Source organism: Budorcas taxicolor, chromosome 13, assembly GCF_023091745.1.
Source record: "Budorcas taxicolor isolate Tak-1 chromosome 13, Takin1.1, whole genome shotgun sequence".
Lineage (NCBI taxonomy): Eukaryota > Metazoa > Chordata > Mammalia > Artiodactyla > Bovidae > Budorcas > Budorcas taxicolor.
In genome coordinates this window covers 46,451,715-46,474,466 of record NC_068922.1, presented here as the reverse complement: position 1 = coordinate 46,474,466, position 22,752 = coordinate 46,451,715, and the positions used below count along the sequence as shown (strand labels likewise).

The 22,752-nt window shown below is 40.6% G+C and overlaps 1 protein-coding gene across 6 annotated transcripts in view; it reads right to left on the bottom strand.

Annotated features, from left to right (window-relative positions):
- Positions 1-22,752, bottom strand: part of DIP2C (disco interacting protein 2 homolog C) — a 305,520-nt gene that overhangs the window by 86,531 nt on the left and 196,237 nt on the right. For 5 of the 6 annotated variants that reach the window (XM_052651231.1, XM_052651232.1, XM_052651233.1 and 2 more), the window contains 4 exons: positions 16,829-16,963; positions 11,999-12,118; positions 10,420-10,617; positions 2,851-2,942 (listed from right to left, as the gene is read on the bottom strand). In XM_052651231.1, the coding sequence (XP_052507191.1) occupies positions 2,851-2,942; positions 10,420-10,617; positions 11,999-12,118; positions 16,829-16,963 (545 nt within the window). The remainder of the gene's footprint in view (positions 1-2,850; positions 2,943-10,419; positions 10,618-11,998; positions 12,119-16,828; positions 16,964-22,752) is intronic. The other variant, XM_052651235.1, reaches the window with a different exon arrangement.

Genomic DNA, 22,752 nt, shown 5'->3' with positions numbered 1-22,752 from the left:
AAGAACCTGTTTATTGTGATAGAAGGTTACTATCAACTGAATACTACAGTGGCATATGCTTAATAGGCATTTATATGCACATGCCATATCCCAGCCACATGAATACCTTTCAAAGGAATAATTTAGAAATGCAACTCTCCTCACACAATTCAAACCACCTGCTGCTGAAGAGAATAGTTTCACATATTCGATCAAAATCTGTCCCTACATTCTTTCTTACAGCTGAACAGAGATGGTTTATTTTGCAACTGTTACTGAAAATGAACTTTAAAAATTTGCAGGCCAAGACTTAAAAAAACAACTCTACTGAGACCTACTAACCAAATTATAAGGGAGACATTATCCATGCTACTGACATTTTATTGTGATAAAATGAATATAACAAAGTTTATCATGCTGCCGGTTTTCAAGTATACAGTTCAGTGGCATTAAGTACATTCACACTGTTGTAAAACCATCATCAACTATCCATTTCCAGAACATTTTCACTTTCCTAAACTGTAACTCTGCCCCCATAAACAGTTAACTCCCCATTTCCTCTTTCCCACAGCCCCTGGTCACCTTCATTCTTCTGTCTCTAGGAATTTAAGTACTCTAAGTACCTTGTATGAACGGAATCATACAATATTTGTTCTTTTGTGACTGGCTTATTTCACTGAGCATAATGTCATCAGGTCCCTCCACATTGTAGAACATATAAGGATTTCCTTCCTTTTTAAGGCTAAATAACATTACACGGTATGAATATACTGTATTCTGTTTATCCGTTCACCCCACCATGGATGCTTGAACTGCTGCCACCTTTTGGGTTTTGTGAATACTGCTGCTGTGAAAAGTAGTGTAGATGTTTACCTGTTCAAGTTCTTGCTTTCAGTTCCTTTGAATTACTGGGTCAAATGTTTAAATTTGTTAAGGAACCACCATAGTATTGTTTTTCACAATGGCTACACCACTATATATTCCTAAAAGCAACAGAAGGGTTCCAATTTCTCACTGTTGCTAACACTTATTATTTTTTCATCCTAATAAGTGTGAGGTGGTATCTCACTGTGGTTTTGATGTATGTTTCCCAAATGATTAGTGATGCTGAGCATATTTTCATGGGCTTATTTGGCTATTTGTAAATCTTCCAAAGAAAAAGGTCTATTCAAGCACTGTGGCTGGTTTTTAAACTTTTGTAAAATATATTATTTGTAAACATTTCTCCCATTCTATGTTTTCACTCTCGACAATGTCCTTTGGTGCACTGAAGCTTTTAATTTTGATGAAGTGCAATCTACCAATTTTTTTTATTCCCTTTGCTTTTGGTGCCACATCTAAGAAATCATTGCCAAATTCAATGTCATGAAACATGTTTTATGTTTTATCCAAAGAGTTTAGGTCTTTAATTCATTTTGAGTTAATTATTTAATATACACTATGTGTGTATCAAGTCACTTCAGTCATGTCTGACTCTGCAACCCTATGGACTGTAGCCAACCAGGCTTCTCTGTCCATGGGATTCTCCAGGCAAGAATACTGGAATGGATGGCCATGCCCTTCTCTAGGGGATTTTCCCAATCCAGGGACCGAACCTGTGTCTCTTGGGTCTCCTGCATCAGCAGGCAGGTTCTTTATCACTAGCACCACCTGGGAAGCCCTAATATATGCTATAAAGGTTCGATTTGGGGGTTTTGGTTATAGATACCCAGTTTTCCCAGCACCATTTGTTGGGTACACTTTAGCCCTTCTCCCATCTAATATCTTAGCATCCTTCTTGAAAGTCACTTAACCATACATGTGAGGATTTATTTCTGGGCTTTTTATTCTATTCCTTTGGTCTGCATCTGTCCTTGTGTTGATACCATACTGTTTTGATTACTGTAGTTTTACAGTAAGTTTTATAATGAGGAAATGTGAGACCCATGATTGACTTTTAAAAGCTAGAGGTCAAACATGTTCATTAAATTGCAAAGAATCATAGGCTACCACAGAATCCTAGGGCTGCAGCAATCTTATTAAACATTCCTCATAACGAACCCATGCCTTTGTAATATCTCATAAGTAAATCATAGCTTGTATTCTTGCTCATTTATGGTGCTCTACAATGAAACTTCTATAAAATTCATGTGGAGTCCTTTGGTGCAGGTGGATAACCCAGTCTTGGGGCATGTAGGTACAGAGCAACATATGGGAAAAAAGTCACTCCACTTAAGGCAAGAAAAGTAGGCTCTACATGCAGGCCCACATCTTATTCATGGGTAAAGCTTGGGCCAGATTAACTGTTCTGTGTGTAACATTAAAAAGGAAATACTAATATCTGTTCTCAGTAAATTGACATACAGCAGTAAGGATAAAATTCTTTTTGACCAAAGACAGTAGCCTGTATCTACAAATTTAATACTAGGAAAGGAATGTACCAGCGGTTTGCTGCAAGGATTCTTAGTATCACTGACTGATACAAAAAAGTTCGTGAGCACACAACTGTCTGCGTCCTTAGACAGACAGCTGTTTCACATTCGGTCACGTGTCACGGGTTAGGAACATACGTCCTGGGGCTGGACAGAAATGGCTGTGAGCACTGGCTACACCATTTTCCGGACACGTGCCTTCATCTGATATGACTCTTATTCTCTCAAGTCCCAGTTTTCTTGAAGATAACCCATGAGAACTACTACAGTCAAGCTCACTGAGCTACTATAAAGATTACACCTGCTGAATAATTTCTGCTGGCTTGTGGTAAATGTTAAGAAAGCCTGATTTGTAATATGAGTATTAGGAGGCATTAAACTTTACAACTTTAAAACAGTAGGTATCTTCTCCACCTCAGATCACGTGTCCTGCAGATGCAATAATTTAAATTGCACTTACCCTATCGCCAGGTCGCACCATAGGCTCTTGTTTTGTACCTAATTTATGCAGAATGTTGTAAGCAACCTTCATACTTCTTGTCCACAGTTTGCCTATCAATACAAATTATAAAGACACAATTAATTGTACACATGCATTTTCTACTGTGTATGTGTATGCACATTAACCTATATTGAGAGTACTACTTTTTCACTTTAAGCTTTCAAGTTATTCTGAGTCCTTAGAATCCAGATGGGAAACAAAAGCCAGCAACTCTGACGTATAAAATCTGAGCAGCATGAACACCAGAATAAGGTATTAAATACAAACACCTAGGGTGCTAAGAACCTATAGCAAAGCCACAGAGAATTTAACTATCATCACAGAAGTAGGGGATGATTTCTGAGGAGTAAAGCACGCGAGGGATCACAGCATTAGTGTTACCACTAATTTATGTTTTTCAAAATGACACATATTTTCCTTTTTTAATGAGTCCTGCTTTGTGTGGTTCAGTTAAGTCATGTCTGACTCTGCAACACCATGGACTGCAGCATACCAGGCTTCCCTGTCCATCACCAACTCCTAGATCTTACTCAAACTCATGTCCCATTGAGTCAGTGATGCCATCCAACCATCTCATCCTCTGCCGTCCCCTTCTCCTTCCCCCTTCAATCTTTCCCAGCATCAGAATCTTTTCCAGTGAGTCAGTTCTTCGCATCAGGTGGCCAAAATATTGGAGCTTCAGCTTCAGCATCAGTTCTTCCAATGAACACCCAGGACTGATTTCCTTTAGGATGAACTAGTTGGATCTCCTTACAGTCCAAGGGACTCTCAATAGTCTTCTCCAACACCACAGTTCAAAAGCATCAATTCTTCGGCACTCAGCTTTCTTCACAGTCCAACTCTCACATCCATACGTGACTATTGGAAAAACCATAGCTTTGACTAGATGGACCTTTGCCGGCAAGTAATGTCTCTGCTTTTTAATATGCTGTCTAGGTGGGTTGTAGCTTTTCTTCCAAGGAGCAAGTGTCTTTTCATTTCATGGCTGCAGTCATCATCTGCCGTGATTTTGGAGCCCAAGAAAATAAACTCTCTCACTGTTTCCAGTGCTTCCCCATCTATTTGCCACAAGGTGATGGAACTGGATGTCATGATCTTAGTTTTCTGAATGTTGAATTTTAAGCCAGCTTTTTCACTCTCCTCTTTCACTTTCATCAAGAGGCTCTTTAGTTCTTCTTTACTTTCTGCCATCAGGGTGGTGTCATCTGCATATCTGAGGTTATTAATACTTCTCCCTGAAATCTTGATTCTAGCTTGTGCTTCTTCCAGCCCAGCATTTCTCACGATACACTCTGCATATAAGTTAAATAAGCAGGGTGACAATATACAGCCTTGATGTACTCCTTTTCCTATTTGGAACCAGTCTGTTGTTCCATGTCCAGTTCTAACTGTTGCTTCTTGATCTGCATACAGATTTCTCAGGGCAGGTCACGTGGTGTGTTATTCCCATCTCTTTCAGAATTTTCCATGGTTTCTTGTGATCCACACAGTCAAAGGCTTTGGATAGTCAAGAAAGCAGAAGTAGATGGTTTTCTGGAACTCTCTTGCTTTTTCAAATGATCCAGCAGATATTGGGAATTTCATCTCTGGTTCCTCTGCCTTTTCCAAAACCAGTTTGAACATCTGGAAGTACACAGTTCACATACTGTTGAAGTCTGGCTTGGAGAATTTTGAGCATTACATTACTAGCATGTAAGATGAGTGCAATTGTACGGTAGTTTGAACATTCTTTGGCATTGCCTTTTTGGGGGACTGGATTGAAAACTGACCTTTTCCAGTCCTGTGGGCACTGCTGAGTTTTCCAAATTTGCTGCCATATTGAGTGCAGCACTTTCACAGCATCATCTTTTAGGATTTCAAATAGGTCATCTGGAATTCCATCACCTTCACTAGCTTTGTTCATAGTGATACTTCCTAAGGCCCACTTAACTTCACATTCCAGGATATCTGGCTCTAGGTGAGTAATCATACCATTGTGCTTATCTGGGTCGTAAAGATCTTTTTTGTATAGTTCTTCTGTGTACTCTTGCCACCTCTTCTTAATACCTTCTGCTTCTGTTAGGTCCAAACCATTTCTGTCCTTTATTGTGCCCATCTTTGCATGAAATGTTCCCTTGGTATGTCTAATTTTCTTGAAGAGATCTCTAGTCTTTCCCATTCTATTGTTTTCCTCTATTTCTTCGCACTGATCATTGGGGAAGGCTTTCTTATCTCTCCTTGCTATTCTTTGGAACTCTGTATTCAAATGGGTGTATCTTTCCTTTTCTCCTTTGCCTTTAGCTTCTCTTCATTTCTCAGCTATTTGTAAGGCCTCCTCAGACAACCATTCTGCCTTTTTACATTTCTTTTTCTTGGGGATGGTCTTGATCACTGCCTTCTGTACAAAGTTACGAGCCTCCGTCCATAGTTCTTCAGGTACTCTATCAGATCATGGCTCCTCTGTCCATGGAATTTTCCTTTGAATCTGTTTGTCACTTCCACTGTATAATCCTAAGTGATTTGTGTGATTGAAACTAACATAAAGGCTACTTAGGATGGGTTCTGTAGGGTCTGATACCCCTCTTTCCCTATGTCCTAAGTTTCTCAACTTTAATTTTTCCTAACTTCCGAGTTTTAGGGTTTTTAGACAGTAACCCTTGAATTTAGGTAAAGATTATGGTAAGAATTTTGACCTAAAGTTTTGAACTCTGGGGAAAAAACACTACAAAGCAGGATTAAAAAGATTTTTAAGAACATAAGAAAAATGACCAGTTTTGAAGAACCTGCTTAGATTCAAATCCCTGCCTTCCTCTCAGTGCCAGACGTTTTCTCAGCAGGTCTAGGTGACAGCAAACAGTCTGAGATTGAATCAAAATGACTTTTAAAATCTAACATGAATTCTTGGACACATAAAGGCCTTTTATAACATTAGGTTCTATAAGCTTTCAGAAGCAGTCAAGGTGTTAAGAGATTTGCAGTAATAGTAGAGTGAAAGTTTCTCAGTCTTGTTCTACTCTTTGTGACTCCATGGACTGTAGCCTGCCAGGCTCCTCTGTCCATGGAATTTACCAGGCCAGAATACTGGAGTGCAAACCCATTCCCTTCTTCAGGGGATCTTCCCAACCCAGGGACCAATCCCAGGTCTCCCACACTGCAGGCGGATTCTTTACCATCTGAGCCACAAGGGAAGCCCAAGAACACTGGAGTGGGTAGCCTATTCCTTCTCCAGCGGATCTTCCCGACCCAGGAATCGAACAAGTATCTCCTGCATTGCTGGCGGATTCTTTACCAGCTGAGTCACAAGGGAAATGACAGTATAGTAAAGATAACAACAATTTGAACTATTTCCTATAAATGCAATCTCTGTTCTAATCTCTTTCCTATTTAAAATGTAAAAGCTAAATTAACATACAGTTTGAATGAAAAGAATCTGAATTTGTCTTATTTCATATCAGATTCTGTAGCAACACAATTTAGGGTTGCTCCTGTCTTCCTACCAATGGATTTATCAACTTGTCTCTCCCCTTAGTGATTAAGGGAACAAAGAAGACTTTTCCACTGTTTCTGATTCCTGTAACTCCTAGACATTCCTGGTTCATAGTATGCGCTCAACAAATGTTTGTTTTATTAACAGCATATTAGTTCAGTTCAGTCGCTCAGTCATGTCTGACTCTTTGCGACTTCATAAATCACAGCACGCCAGGCCTCCCTGTCCATCACCAACTCCCGGAGTTCACTCAGATTCACGTCCATTGAGTCAGTGATGCCATCCAGCCATCTCATCCTCTGTCGTCCCCTTCTCCTCCTGCCCCCAATCCCTCCCAGCATCAGAGGCTTTTCCAATGAGTCAACTCTTCACATGAGGTGGCCAAAGTACTGGAGTTTCAGCTTTAGCATCATTCCTTCCAAAGAAATCCCAGGGCTATCTCCTTCAGAATGGATTGGTTGGATCTCCTTGCAGTCCAAGGGACTCTCGAGAGTCTTCTCCAACACCACAGTTCAAAAGCATAATTTCTTCGGCGCTCAGCCTTCTTCACAGTCCAACTCTCACATCCATACATGACCACAGGAAAAACCATAGCCTTGACTAGATGGACCTTAGTTGGCAAAGTAATGTCTCTGCTTTTGAATATGCTATCTAGGTTGGCCATAACTTTTCTTCCAAGGAGTAAGCATATTAAGCAAGCTGTAAAAAGCACAGATTTACGGTATTCATTTGAGCCTACTTGAGTACTAAGAGTAATTACTGTGACATTTTATTCACACTCCTCTTCCACCTTCCTTAACTACATCTTCTCAAGATTGGCTATTTTACAATTATTTGGTTTTTATTTGGTGATTGTATTTTCTCCCCAAAGAGTTACTAGCCTTTAGAAATAACTCAGGGAGTTATTTTTTCCCTAAAGAAATCACAAATATTTTGTGTTGTCAGATTTCTTTAATGTGAACAATGTTAGAAAATTATTTTGGCTGAACAAACAATAACAATCAACTTGTTTTAACTGAAACAAAAAATCAATGTGTTATAAACTAACACATCAATTACAATCAATTAGCACCATTAAATTTTCTTAAAATTTTCAACTTCATTCTCAGTTTGGAATATTAAAGTTGATATCATCATAAAGTCATATAAAAGCCAATTTACCACAGACAATTTGAAAAAGGCAACAACACACTTTGGCAAAGTTCTAGAAATATTCTTCTAGTAGAAAAAATAAACAGCAAATTGCTGATTTAAATTAAAGACAATACAACAGTTCTTGACTGATTTAGAAGGGAGAATGAAAAAAAATTCCCAACCAGGAACACTCACCCAGGCAAAGTTATCATTCAGAACTGATGGACAGATAGTTTTCCAGACAAGCAAAAAGCTAAAGAAATTCATCACCACTAAAGCAGTATTATAAATCCTTCTAAAAAACAAAAGACGAGAAAACACTTTCAAACTCATTTTACAAGGCCTGTGTTATCCTCGTATCAAAACAAGACAAGGACACCATGAGAAAATCAGAGGTCTGAAGAACACAAATGTACAAATCCTCAACAATATATTAGCGAACCAAATTCAATAATATGTTAAAATGATCATACACCATGATCAAATGGGATTTATTGCAGAAATGCAAGGATGGTTCAACATCCACAAATCAATTAATGTGATTAATATGGCACATTAACAGAATGAAGGATAAAAATAATACGACCATATCAGCTGATGCAGAAAAAAATTTTTTAATTCAGTATCTATTTAGGATAAAAACTGTCAACAAAGTGCATACAGAGAAAACATACCTAACAAAATAAAAGTCCTATGTGACAAATTCACAGCTAACAGCATACTCAACAGTGAAAAGCTTAAGTATTCCCTCTAAGATTCAGAAATAAGACAAGGATGCTTGCTCTCTTTTGCCATGTTTATTCAATATAGTATTTCAAGTCCTAGCCAGAGTAACCAGGCAAAAAAAAAAAAAGAAAAAAAGCATCCAAACTGGAAAAGGAAGATGAAAAACTGTCACTACTTGCAGGTAACATGACATTATACATAGAAAACCTTAAGACAATACAAAAAAAAACAGAGTAATAAATGAATTCAGTAAAGTAGCAACATACAAAATCAATATATTGTTGTTATCAGAAAACTGCTGTGTCTATATACTAATAATAAACTACTAGAAAGAGAAACCAAGAAAAAGACCCTATTTACAACAGCATCGAAAGGAATAAAATACCTCAAAATAAAATTAATCAGGAGGTAAAAGACCTGTACATTCAAAATTGTTAAGACTTGGGACTTCCCTGGAGGTCCGGTGGTTTAAGGCTTCGTGCTTCCACTGTAGGGGGCACAGATCTGATCCCTGGTTGGGAACTTAAGATCCAGCATGCCACATGGTGTGGCAAAGAATAAACAAACAAGCAAAAAAAACCCACTACAAAAAGCACAATGAAAATTAAGCCCCATAAAATCTGCATCTTAAAAAAAAAAAAAAAAAACAACTGTAAGACTTTGATAAAGAAGCTAAAGACAACACAAACAAATGGAAAGATATTCTGTGCTCGTGGATTAGAAAAAACAGTTTTGTTAAGGTATCTGTACTACTCAAAGCAATCTAAATCCAATCCCAATCAAAATTCCAACCGCACTGTTCACAGAAATAGAACAAACAATTCTAAAATTTGTATGAAATCATGAAAGACCCCACATGGCCAAAATCATCTTAAGAAAGAAAAACAAAGCTAGAGACATCATGCTCCCTGACATTACAAAACTACCAGTAATAAGAACAGTATGATACTGGCACAAAATCAGACATATAGATCAATGAAACAGAATAATCCATAAATAAACCCACACATATATGTCAACTGATTTATGACAAAGGAGCCAAGAAAGGGAAAAGGACAGTGTTTCAATAAATGATGCTTGGAAAACAGTACCCAATCAGCTCCTGGTCTGAACCTGGCCAGGGATGAGGGTCAGACAGGAAAGTCTTCTATCTTTCTGACTGACTAAAATCTATTTCTAAGAGTATAATTAAAAAAAAAAAAACAATCCTATGTCCCATTATGGGTAAAATACCCTTTATCCACTAAGAATTTCCCAACGAAGCCGGAAGAAAAAAATTGAGACTATGAAAACATATGCTCCTGAATCCCATTTCCTTCCCTGAGATGCACAGGATAATGATGGAGTCTACAGTGGGGGCCCCACTAAAAGTTGGGTTATGTTACTTAACACAACACCTCGCTCTTGACCTCCATTGCTAATGGAGAAAACAGTTTCTTTCCTACCTGCAATTAGAAGAGCATTATTATCACAGAAATAAAACCGGAAGTTAAAAATGGTAATGTAACCTCACACATGCAGATATAAGCCATTTTGTCTTTTAGTTATGAAGCTGATTTCTTTGCAACGCTGTGGCAGAGTGTGTGAAAATGGCCTGACAATTTGCTTTCTCCACGGCCCATTATCTGTGAAGCAAAGAGAAAGGAATCTCTCTCATATAGTTAACTATTTCCAAAAGTTTATGGACTGCATTAATCATACTGAACAAAGAGTTAAAGTTTGCTTCCCTTGCTTGCTAGAAAAGCACTGTGGAAACAAATTTTGTTTTTTCTGAGTGATGCATGTCAAAGAGTTCTATATACATTCTTTCTTGTTTCATTTCTTTAACTACCAATCTTTCTTCAAAGCATTAATTTAATATACATTCCACGAGGTTAAATCCAACATCTTTTTATTAGAGTTACAGTCACTGATTTTTGTATCACTTTCTGGTTTTTACTAAAAAACATTAACAAATAATTTTTCACATTCAAATCAAATAATTTTTCTATACTGGCTAGGCCCAAAGTTCATTTGGATTTTCAATAGTATCTTACAGGAAAACGCAAATGAACTTTTTGGCCAATCCAATATTTCCTTTTGGGTTCCATTTATTTCCATATTGGAAACATAAGGCAACACAAATATAAACTGCCACCCTGAAAGTGGCAGTTGTGTGCAGGCACAAGCAGACAAAAGATGGATAAGCCTCAAAGGATTACCATAAGTGAGGATGTAGAGAGGTTTTCCATTTGTGTCCATCGTGGTCAAGCATGGGGCCTTTGGTGAGATGGTCCCCCATCGCTGTAACGCTGCTTCTAAAGATGGGGGCCAATTGGTAACCACACCCAGCTGCTCCCCACGCATAGCCAACATCTGGGCTCCCTCTGGCTTTGGCTGGTTTGGATCTGGTTGTTGAACTAAATACATTTGAACACAGAAGGTTTTCAAGAAAAATACAGCCATTATTAGCACAATCATTCTTATTCATTTTAAAGAAGCTAGAAGACTTATACTTGAGTTAGAAATTTATTACAGGAAACATGCACAGATGCTTTTCTAGAATTAGAGCTACAACTGACATATGAGCCTCACGGATATAACCAAGGCACGTAATTCTTCCAACATCCAAGGCAATGTCAGGATGTGGAACTTAGGGAGATCTGAATGCATTTATAAACGGGCAAGTAAAACTATGCATTTTAACACACCTAGAGTCTAACATTACAATGGTGAAAGTCAAGTTGCTCAGTCGTGTCCAACTCTTTGCAACCCCATGGACTATAGCCTACCAGGCTCCTCTGTCCATGGGATTTTCCAGGCAATAGTACTGGAGTGGATTGCCATTTCCTTCTCCAGGGGATCTTTCCAAACCAGGGACTGAACCCAGGTCTCCCGCATTGTAGACAGGCACTTTACTGGCTGAACCACCAGGGAAGTCCTAAACATTACAATGGCCATGTTTAAAACATCAATTCTCAACATACACCAGTAACTGTAGACTCCAAAGAGTTCAAATCTGGCTGAAGTATATTGTGCCCTTGAAATATGGAGATGTAAATTTGAATTTGCTACAACTACCATGAGTAACTAGCACAGCTCATATTTCCTTAAGTAAAACAAAGATAAATGCCCTATAATTAGAACAATCTGCCGGAATCTTTAGATGGGTGAGAATCTGGGTGGTGATTCTTTGTACTTCTAGGAAGGTTTCTGCACAGTGTACGACAGATGATTTCCACTTGCTGGCTAGAAAATCAACCATGTCTTACTTGTGGCACAAAGACCAAGAAAATAAGGAGACTGGTTTTGATACAACAAGCAGCACTTTGTTTCAATTTTAGGTTTTCTTGTACTAAAAGGCTCAGGAATGTTCAGAGTGAAGACATCCAGCTCCTGAAACTGTCCAGAGAGGCAGCAAGGCAAGATTCCCACAGCTCACTTTGCATTCCTCTAAAGCCTACGCAGAGAGAATGCACTGCTTGCTGAGCTCAGGTTGTCTGATTTCCTTGCATTTCTGTAGCTTCATGGAGTCCTTAGAAAGAGGACTGGCTCATGGGACAAAATCACATGCTTCTCAGAGTCAGTACCAGTGGTATTAAACCAGCTGTTTTGGGACTGAGCATATGTTTGTTTAAAGGGACCTTGCGGAACAGTACCTACAGTTTCTAGGCAGGATTCTTGTTTCCTGTGAACACAAGATTATTGTTTTTAAAGATCAAACCACCTTGGTCAAGAAATAACTTCAGTTTATGGGGTCACAGAAACACTGGATGAGGGGGGAGGAAGGGGCTCTTTTACCTTCTAGTAGTTCCTCAAAGTCATCGACGAAGAATTCCCGTAAGGGTGGTCGTTTGGGTCGTTTGAGGGTATTGACGAGCTGCTGGATCTTTGCAGATACACGGCTACTTACAGGCACACCTGAAAACAGAATAATGAGGCAGGTGGACTGACTCTCAGCACAAACCACCATGAATAAGCAGCCAAAGTAAAAACGGCTGTGGAACCACACCCTGTCCCATCTCAGCCTGGTGCCCTCTGTGTCCCTAGATGACTTTTGTCAACAAGAACATTCCGAGGAGAGTGGTCCCAGCATGTGGCCTTGCTGGGAAGCCTCGACAGAGAATAAAGATGGAGCAGAAATGATTCTCTTTACCCTGTGAGCTGTCTAGCTCTGGTGACCTTCGGAACAGCTCCAGACCACCGACTGGGCTTGGTCCCACCTCTATTCCTAAAAAAAGGGTCTGTCATCTCCTCATTCATATCCGTCTCAGGTTCTCCTCTGTCTTATCAGAAAGCTGATGAAGCAGCGAGATCTTCCCCAAGTCCCAGTCTCCCCTGAGACCACCTGTGCTCGGCCTCCAGTTGTCACCCTGATAGCTCCCGATGAAGTACAGGGACCTGAGGTGCTACAAGTGCCACTATCCTCTTTCAGGTGACAGCCGGGTCCCTTCTATATGCCCTTCAGACCCACTCTCCTGAGTGAACATTTAGGGAACACATCCCAGAAGCAAAGCAACCGAAGTCTCTAAATTCAATTTATGATATTAACACAGAACTCACATATATTAATATTTATCCATGTGTACTGAGGAAAATAAACCCCACCTTATAATACGTTTCTTAGGATAATAAATGCTACATAGTTTTGAAAATGATCAGTGAAAAAGACGTGGAATTTTAAAAAATTTAAATGAATGAACAAAAGGAGCACCAAGACACTGAAGCCATAACTGGATCAAATGTACCCTCCTCTGCAAGCAGATTTCACTCCTATTCAAAGGTGCTTAGAAACCTGAGCCTGTAAATATACAGGCCTAGAACCTTCTAAGCTCCTGGACAAAAGAACCACAACCACAGGAGGTCTTTCCTGTTCTGACTGAGCCAGAGGCCTTTATCCATGGCACATGCGTGTGTGTTCAGTCTCTCAGTCAAGTCTGCCACTTTATGAATCCATTGATTGTAGCCCATCACACTCTTTTGTCCATTGGATTCTCCAGGCAAGAATACTGGACTGGGCTGCCACACCTTCCTCAGGGGATCTTCCCGACCCAGGGATCAAACCTGTATCTTCTATGTCTCCTGCACTGATAGGTGGGTTCCTTAACTGCTAACCTTACCTGGGAAGCCGTCCACCACACAGTGTCACAAAAACAGAACTCAGCTTTTGGAATGATATGACAGCTTTCAAGGAAAATTTTCAATCAAATAACCATTTTAATAGTCTCAAATATTCTATGAGCACTTTCAGAATTGAGACATTAAATATTTTACAATCTTGAAAATATATAAAAATATACAACCCAAAATTCTCAGTATCTAAACATAATGTTCCCCTATTAAATAGTCCCAGCTAATCTGGTTAGCTGATCCTAGCTAATAAGACTTAAATTGAAGAAAGTACAGAAAACCACTAGGCCATTCAGGTATGACATAAATCAAATCCCTTAGGATTACACAGAGAAAGTAACAAATAGATTCAAAGGATTAGATCTGACAGAGTGCTTGAAGAACTACGGATGGAGGTTCATGACACTGTACAGGACGCATCTCCATCCCCAAGAAAATGAAAGGCAAAAAGGCAAAATGGTTGTCTTAGAAATAGCTGAGAAATGAAGAGAACCTAAAGACAAATGTGAAAAGGAAAGATATACCCATCTGAATACAGAGTTCCAAAGAATAGCAAGGAGAAATAAGAAAGCCTTCCTTAATGATCAATGTAAAGAAATAGAAGAAAACAACAGAATGGGAAACACTAAAGATCTCTTCAAAATTAGAGCTGCCAAGAGAACATTTCATGCAAAGATGGGCACAATGAAGGACAGAAATGGTATGGACCTAACAGAAGCAGAAGATATTAAGAAGAGGTGGCAAGAATACACAGAAGAACTGTACAAAAAAGATCTTCACAACCCAGATAATCACGATGGTGTGATCACTTAACTAGAGCCAGACATCCTGGAATGCAAAGTCAACTGGGCTTTAGGAAGCATCACTATGAACAAAGCTAGTGGAGGTGATGGAATTCCAGTTGAGCTTTCTCAAATCCTAAAAGATGATGCTGTGAAAGTGCTGCACTCAATATAGCAGCAAATTTGGAAAACTCAGCAGTGCCCACAGGACTGGAAAAGGTCAGTTTTCATTCCAATCCCAAAGAAAGGCAATGCCAAAGAATGTCCAAACCACTGCACAATTGCAGTCATCTCACACGCTAGCAAAGTAATGCTCAAAATTCTCCAAGCCAGTTTTCAATAGTACATGAACTGTGAACTTCCAGATGTTCAAGCTGGATTTATAAAAGCCTAAGGAACCAGGATCAAATTGCCAACATCCGCTGGATCACCAAAAAAGCAAGAGTTCCAGAAAAACAACTACTTCTGCTTCAATGACTATCCCAAAACCTTTGTGTGGATCACAACAAACTGGAAAATTCTGAAAAAGATGGGAATAACAGACCACCTGACCTGCCTCCTGAGAAATCTGTATGCAGGTCAGGAAGCAACAGTTAGAACCAGACATGGAACAACAGACTGGTTCCAAATCCAAGGAAAGGAGCACATAAAGGCTGTATATTGTCACCCTGCTTTATTTAACTTATGTGCAGAGTACATCATGACAAATGCTGGACTGGATGAAGCTGGAATCAAGATTGCCAGGAGAAACATCAATAACCTCAGATATGCAGATGACACCACCCTTAAGGCAGAAAGTGAAGAGGAACTAAAGAGCCTCTTGATAAAAGGGAAAAAGGACAGTGAAAAAGTTGGCTTGAAAATCAACATTCAGAAAACTAAGATCATGGCATCCGGTCCCATCACTTCATGGCAAAGAGATGGGGAAGCACTGGAAACAGTGAGAGACTTTTCTTGGGCTCCAAAATCACTGCAGATGGGGACTGTAGCCATGAAATGAAAAGACACTTGCTTCTTGGAAGAAAAGCTAAGACCCACCTAGACAGCATGTTAAAAAGCAGAGGCATTACTTTGGCCAACAAAGGTCCATTTAGTCGAAGCTATGGTTTTTCCAGTAGTCATATATGGATGTGAGAGTTGGACTATAAAAAAATATGAGCACTGGAGAATTGATGCTTTTGAACTGTGGTGTTGGAGAAGACTCTTGAAGAGTCCCTTGGACTGCAAGGAGATCCAACCAGTCAATGCTAAAGGAAATCAGCCCTGAATCAGCCCTGGAAGGACTGATGCTGAAGCTGAAAGTCCAATACTTTGTCCACCTGATGTGAAGGACTGACTCATCGGAAAAGACCCTGATGCTGGGAAAGATTGATGGCGGGAGGAGAAGGGGACGACAGAGGATGAAATGGTTGGATGGCATTACCGACTCAAAGGACATGAGTTTGAGCAAGCTCCGTGAGTTGGTGATGGAAAGGGAAGCCTGGCATGCTGCAGTCCATGGGGTCACAAAAGAGTAGGACACGACTGAGCAACTGAACTCAACTGAATCTGGTTTGGATGAATCAGAGATTATTTCTCAAGGCCACTGGTACTCCAGCTTAAACAGGACACACACATTATTTCAGGACCCAGCTCAGAGTTTCTCATGTGTTAGGTCTGGGATGTGGCCCAGAATCTGTTTTCCAACAACTGCCCCATGTGGTTCTGATACCAGATGCTATCACACCACTGGACTAGACAACAGATGAATTTACCTGGAGGAGGAGATGAAGATGATAAATTTCAAAGGCAACAAAGATACTAAAGTGGTGAAGACAAGGACAACAGTAATGACGGATTCAAGAAACAATGGATTTAGTGGAGGACTACACAGACATTGACACTGAGAAGCAGTCCAGAGAAACCAGTCATACTGGACACTGGACTGACTCCATTTGTACTAACAGAGAACTCGCAATCCGGCAACCTTGGGCTCTGACCACAGTGAGGAGGCATCAGCCTGTTGGAGGCTGGGTTCAGGCCTCCTCATTACCCCTGAGTCACTGGGTCACAGACACAAGCACATTGGTATAGAGGGCACACAGAAGCTGCTACAAACATCTTCCAAGTAAAGAACACTTTACATCATCATCAGGTTCCATGCTAACTGTCATGACCCTGGAGGTCAAGGAATGCAGAATAAAGCATGAAGTTCATGTTCCAGCCTGTCACTTCAGAATGGGTAACAGGAAGATGTTAAAGCATGCAAAGATGAAAGATTCGAGGAATAAGAGAACCCCAATGGCTGTACACAAATCACCAACACTTTATTCAACATGGAGGGAGAAAAGGACCCTCTTTCTTCCAAAGTCTAAAGCACCACACTGCCCATCTCTGTCAATTATTTCAGATGCGTTAATCCATATTGATCTCCAAGTACCTGTTCATAGTCTTAACACCTGCACTAATTTTGTAACTGTGGAATCAACATCATTCACCACCAAAAACAGCAGGATTTTATCAAATCTTTTTCTTCTCATGACTAAACTCCTACACCAAGGAGTAACTCTTGCCCTTGGAGACAGTCTGCACTTCCTGTAACTGTGCCACTTTCTAGGGAAGCTCATGAAGGCCCTGATGAGCTCATGAGCCGACTGTGTCCCTAGAAGAAACACATCCAGTCAGGGCACAGAAGGGCACTTGGAATTTACAAAGGAGGAAAACTTGCTGGAAGACATACCATCGCCAGTCTCCATGAGCTCGGCATTGCCATACTTCGGGGCTGTCCGTGACGTCGTGGAGCCCTGCGGCCTTTCTACTTGTATTGCATGTTCTGAGGTGTAAGTGGTTACATCAGGAGGTGCAGAGTGATTTTCTGTAAAGAAGCAAACTGTAAGTTTTCTGGTAATCATGATACATTTATTATGAAAGCTACATAAGCAGTTAAGTTTTCGAAAATGCCACATCCTAAGAAGAGGACAAGATTCTGAATCAAAAACTAGAAAAAAACAGGCATTAAGATGGTCTTTACCATAATTTACACTGCTCAACATGAACAAAGTTAGGTAAAACTTCAGTCACAATATCACTGAAGGACCCACATCAATGACTCACTGTAACATTTTAATTAGAATAATGTCATCAAGTGGCCAATGGAAGAAGATAGTGTAAGTTATGTGCTTGCTCATAACAGAGTAATTTACCTGTCCGTCATAATAGAGGCAGTTAAGAGTTAAGCTTTAGATATAGAGAGCCTGAGGTTTGACTCCCAATTCTGCAAATTCTTGACACCTTGGAAAGCATGCTGATCTCTATACTTTGGTCTCTCCATTCATCAAATGGGAAAAATGGTAACTAGTTGCTTGTTGGATACACATATGTAAATAAGTTAACATATGTAAAGTTTGTAATACTATACAGAAGGGGTTATCAAAACTACACCCAAGAAAAAGAAATGCAAAAAGGCAAAATGGTTGTCTGAGGAGGCCTTAAAAACAGTGGAGAAAAGAAGAGAAGCGAAAGGCAAAGGAGAAAAGGAGAGAAATATTCATCTGAAGGCAGAGTTCCAAACATTAGCAAGAAGATAAGAAAGCCTTACTCAATGATCAATGCGAAGAAATAGAAGAGAACAACAGAATGGGAAAGACTAGAGATCTCTTCAAGGAAATCAGATACCAAGGGAACATTTCATGCAAAGATGGACACAATAAAGTACAGAAATGGAAAAAAAACAAAACAAAAAGACAGAAATGGTACAGATCTAACAGAAGCAGAAGATACTAAGAACAGGTGGCAAGAATACACAGAAGAACCATACAAAGAGATCTTAATGACCCAAATAACCACAATGGTGTGATTACTTACCTAGAGTCAGACATCCTGGAGTGTGAACTTGAGTGGGCCTTAGGAAGCATCACTATGAACAAAGCTAGTGAAGGTGATGGAATTCTAGCTATGCTATTTCAAATCTTAAAAGATGCTGCTGTGAAACTGCTGGCATTCAATATGCCAGCAAATTTGGAAAACTCAGCAGTGGCCACAGGACTGGAAAAGGTGTTTTCATTCCAGTCCCAAAGAAGGGCAATGCTAAAGAATGTTCAAACTACTACACAACTGCACTCATTTCAGATGCTAGCAAAGAAATGCTGAAAATTTTCCCATTATGCTTCAACAGTACATGAACCGAGAACTTCCAGATGTCCAAGCTGGATTTTAAAAAGGCAGAGGAACCAGACATCAAATTGCCAACATCCAGTGGATCATCGGAAAAGGAAGAGAATCCTAGAAAACCATCTACTTCTACTTCACTGACTACGATAAAGCTTTTGGCTGTGTGGATCCCAACAAACTGTGGAAAATTCTTCAAGAGATGAGCTTACCATACCACCTTACCTGCCTTCTGAGAAATCTCTGTGCAGGTCAAGAAGCAACAGTTAGAAATAGATATGGAACAACAGACTGGTTCCAAATTGGGAAAGGAGTACGTCAATGCTGTATATTGTCACCCTGCTTATTTAACTTATATGCAGAGTATATCATGTGAAATGCTGGACTGGATGAATCAAAAGTTGGAATCAAGATTGCCAAGAGAAATATCAATAACCTCAGATATGCAGATGACGCCACCCTTATGGCTGAAAGGGAAGAAAAACTAAAGGGTCTCTTGATGAAAGTGAAAGAGGACAGTGAAAAAGCTGGCTTAAAACTCAACATTCAAAAAACTAAGATCATGGCATCTGGTTCCATCACTTTGTGGCAAATAGATGGGGAATAACTGGGAACAGTGACCATCTTTATTTTCTTGGGCTCCAAAATCACTGCAGATGCTGACTGCATCCATGAAAGTAAAAGACACCTGCTCCTTGGAAGAAAAGTGAAAAAAGTGAAAGTCGCTCAGAGTCTGACTCTTTGAGACCCCACAAACTATACAGTCCATGGAATTCTCCAGGCCAGAATACCAGAGTGGGTAGCCTTTCCCTCCTCCAGGGGGTCTTTCCAACCCAGGGATCAAACCCAGGTCTCCCACATTACAGGCAGATTCTTTACCATCTGAGCCACAGGGGAAGCCCAAGAATACTGGAGTGGGTAGCCTTTCCCTCCTCCAGGGGATCTTCCCAACCCAGGGATCAAATCCAGGTCTCCCACATTGCAGGCAGATTCTTTACCATCTGAGCCACAAGCCCAAGAATACTGGAGTAGGTAGCCTTTCCCTTCTCCAGTGGATCTTCCCAACCCAGGAACTGAACGAGGGTCTCCTACACTGCAAGTGGATTCTTTACCAACTGAGCTATCAGGGAAGCCCCCTTTGAAGAAAAGCTATGACAAACCTAGACAGCATATTAAAAAACAAAGACATTTCTTTGCCGACAAAGATCCATATAGTCAAACCTATGGTTTTTCCAGTAGTCATATACGGATGTGAGAGTTGGACCATAAAGACATTTGGGTGTCAAAGAATTGATGCTTTTATTCTTTTTAAATTTATTTTAATTGGAGGTTAATTACTTTACAATATTAGAATTGATGCTTTTGAGCTATGATGTTGGAGAAGACTTGAGAGGCCCTTGGACTGCAAGGAGATCAAGCCAGTCAATCCTAAAGGAAATCAACCCTGAATATTCATTGGAAGAACTGATGCTGAAGCTCCAATTCATTGGCCACCTGATGCGAAGAACTCATTCATTTGAAAAGATCCTGATGCTGAGAAAGACTGAAGTCAGTAGGAGACAGGACAACAGAGAACAAGACAGTTGGATGGTATCACCAACTCAACACACCTGAGTTTGAGCAAGCGCCGGGAGATGAAGGATAGGGAAACCTGCGTGTTGCAATCCATGGGGTCTCAAAGAGTTGGACATGACTGAGTGACTGAACAACACATGTGAAATTCTGAGAACAATGCGTGATAGAAATAGTGGCTATTTTAATATCTGTTTTAGCATGAACAGTATTGAACAGTCCAGTCATTCAAAAAACAATTGTTTACATCTATTGTGTATGGGATACTGCGTTCTGCACATGAGACATGCAGTGAGCCCTCCACACATTACTTAATGATAAAACTTGAGAACTTAAATGGCTAAACGGAGAAAGCCCAATTTTGCATTTATTAAATAAGACATATGACTTCCCTGGTGGTACAGCAGATAAGAACCCATCTGCCAATGCAGGGAACATGGGTTCAATCCTTAGTTCAGGAACTAAGCCTGTTTGCCACAATGACTCAGCCTGCATGCTGGAACTACTGAAACCCATGAGCCTAGAGCCTGAGCTCAACAAGAGAAGCCACCACAATGAGAAGCCCACAGACCACAATTAGAGAGTAGCTCCTGCTCTCAGCAACTGGAGAAAGCCCACACACAGCAAAGACCCAGGCACACTGAGTATGTCAAATGAGACTTGTGAAGTCATTTTATACATAGTAAGTTCTAGTAATGGGTATTATACTATTAATTTTGATTTGTTAAGCCTTACGATACAGAAACTAGTAAGATTTAACTGGTTTGTGAAGATTCTATAATTCCACATGAAAGAAGCGTAATATTTTGTGCTGTTAAAGGGGAGCAGGTACTGGAAAGCCTTTCTCCTGTGGCCACTGCCTACCTTGGCACTACAAATGAAGGCCTGTTTAAACTGTGAATTCACTAATGAAAAGCACAAGAACAAGGAAAAACAGAACACCAAAGAGATCACAGAAAGAACACTGTTTAAAGACTGCACTAAACAAGAAGCCAGGGCATGCCCAGTTGACTTTGCTGGGAACCTGTATGCCAGGGACTCAAATTTTAGCTGTTGTGCAAATGTCTGGAAACCACCTCAGTCACGGGTATTGTTCTGAGGTTGCAGGTAATTTTAACAAGTAGGTAAATTGGCAAGTCCCGAATCCACCTGAAGTGAAGAGACTGACTTCTATGGCAGTGAACATGTGTACATTAAGAGATATTACACCAAGTGAGACTTGAGGCTGAGAAATATTAACCTGAACTCCTAGGTAAGCTTCAAATGTAGCAACAGTCCAACCAATGCAGGTACTTGGGACTCTGGAGACCCTTGAGCCCGGGCACACTAATCAGTGCATGGAAAACCTCATGGGAGGTCCACGTCTCAGAGCTCATCACCTGGGACTGGTTATTGACTTTCCTATGCCTCCATCCCGCATCCTGTAAAAGAGGTATTAATGACAGTGCCTACCTCTTGAGTGACAGTGGGAATCACACAGATAAAGGGACACAAGCATTGGTGTTACCAGACATGCAGACAGACGTGCCAGGAGAGGAACCATAGGCAGCTCATGGCACCAACAACTACTCTGGAACCTGGAGATCGCTGATAACAGCTGGCATCAGCCCCTAAGCACAGGCCATCAGCAGAGAGCCCAGCTCCCCACTTCTCATCTCCATGTTCCAGAAGTGCCCAGGTGGTTATGTACTGAACTATGTCCTCTCTAAATTCACATGTTGGAGTCTAATCCCCAGGTCCTCAGAAGGTGACTGTGTTTGGAGACAGTGGTCAATAAATTTATTCACGGTTGTACTGGGTCTTCACTGCTGCCTACAGGCTTTCTCCGGTTGTGGCGAGCAAGGGCTACTCTCCAGCTGTGGTGTGTGGGCTTCTTGCTGCAGTGGCTTCTCTTGTCATGGAGCGTGGGGAAGGGCGCGCGGGCTTTAGCAGTTGTGGTGCAAGGGCTTAGCTGCTCTGTGGCATGTGGAATCTTCCCAGACCAGGGATTGAACCCATGTCCCCTGCATTCTCAGGTGGATTCGTAATCACTGGACCACAAGGGAAGTCTGAGAAAGTGATCTTTAAAAAGATAATTAAGGCATAAATGAAGCCACCAGGAAGGACCCTAATTCAATCTAACTGGTGTCCTTGTAAGAAAAGATGAGGTCACAGATACCCACAGAGAAGACAGCTGTCTAAATGCCCAGCAGAGAGGCCTCAGAAGAAACTGCTGACACTGTGATCTCAGACTTCCAACCTCCAGGATTGCAAATAAGGAATGAGAGTTGTTTAAGCTATGTTTAAAGTGCTCTGTTATGGCTGCTTGAGCCACCACCACACACACTTAAGGGAAATTTCTTAGATCACAGCCCAGAAAAAGCTCACCTGTTAGAGAGAGGAGGGTGGGGATGGGATGCTTTGTCAGACTCCTGAGGACCATTTAAATGACCCCCTTAATATTTCAGACATTGCATTCATTCATTCTCTTCATCTCCCCCGCATATGCTTATTCATTCTCTTCATCTCCCCGGCACGTGCTTTTGCCAAACAGACCTTATTTCATGTTTCAATATAATCTAGTTCTCCATGGCTGAGTAGTTAACTCACAGGAGCCTCATATTTCAAATCAAACTACAATAGATGCCAACATATGATGAGTAACATTTCAGATTAGCCACATAAGACAAAAGCAGCTAAAAGCTCCCTGCATTTCCATCTTACTCAGATTTACCTATTCCTGTTACATGGTAGCCACACCACTGTGACGGTCAACACGTCTTTGTGCTGAGCGGCCACTTTGAAGGTGGGAAAAGGAACCATTCCAATACATCTGGTGATTAAGACATAGGAGCAGTGACAGCTGCGTGACTTCAACGTGCTTTCCAAATTTATTTATATGCCAGCCCCTCCCCCTCCCCTGCAAACTCCCCACATATGCTGTCA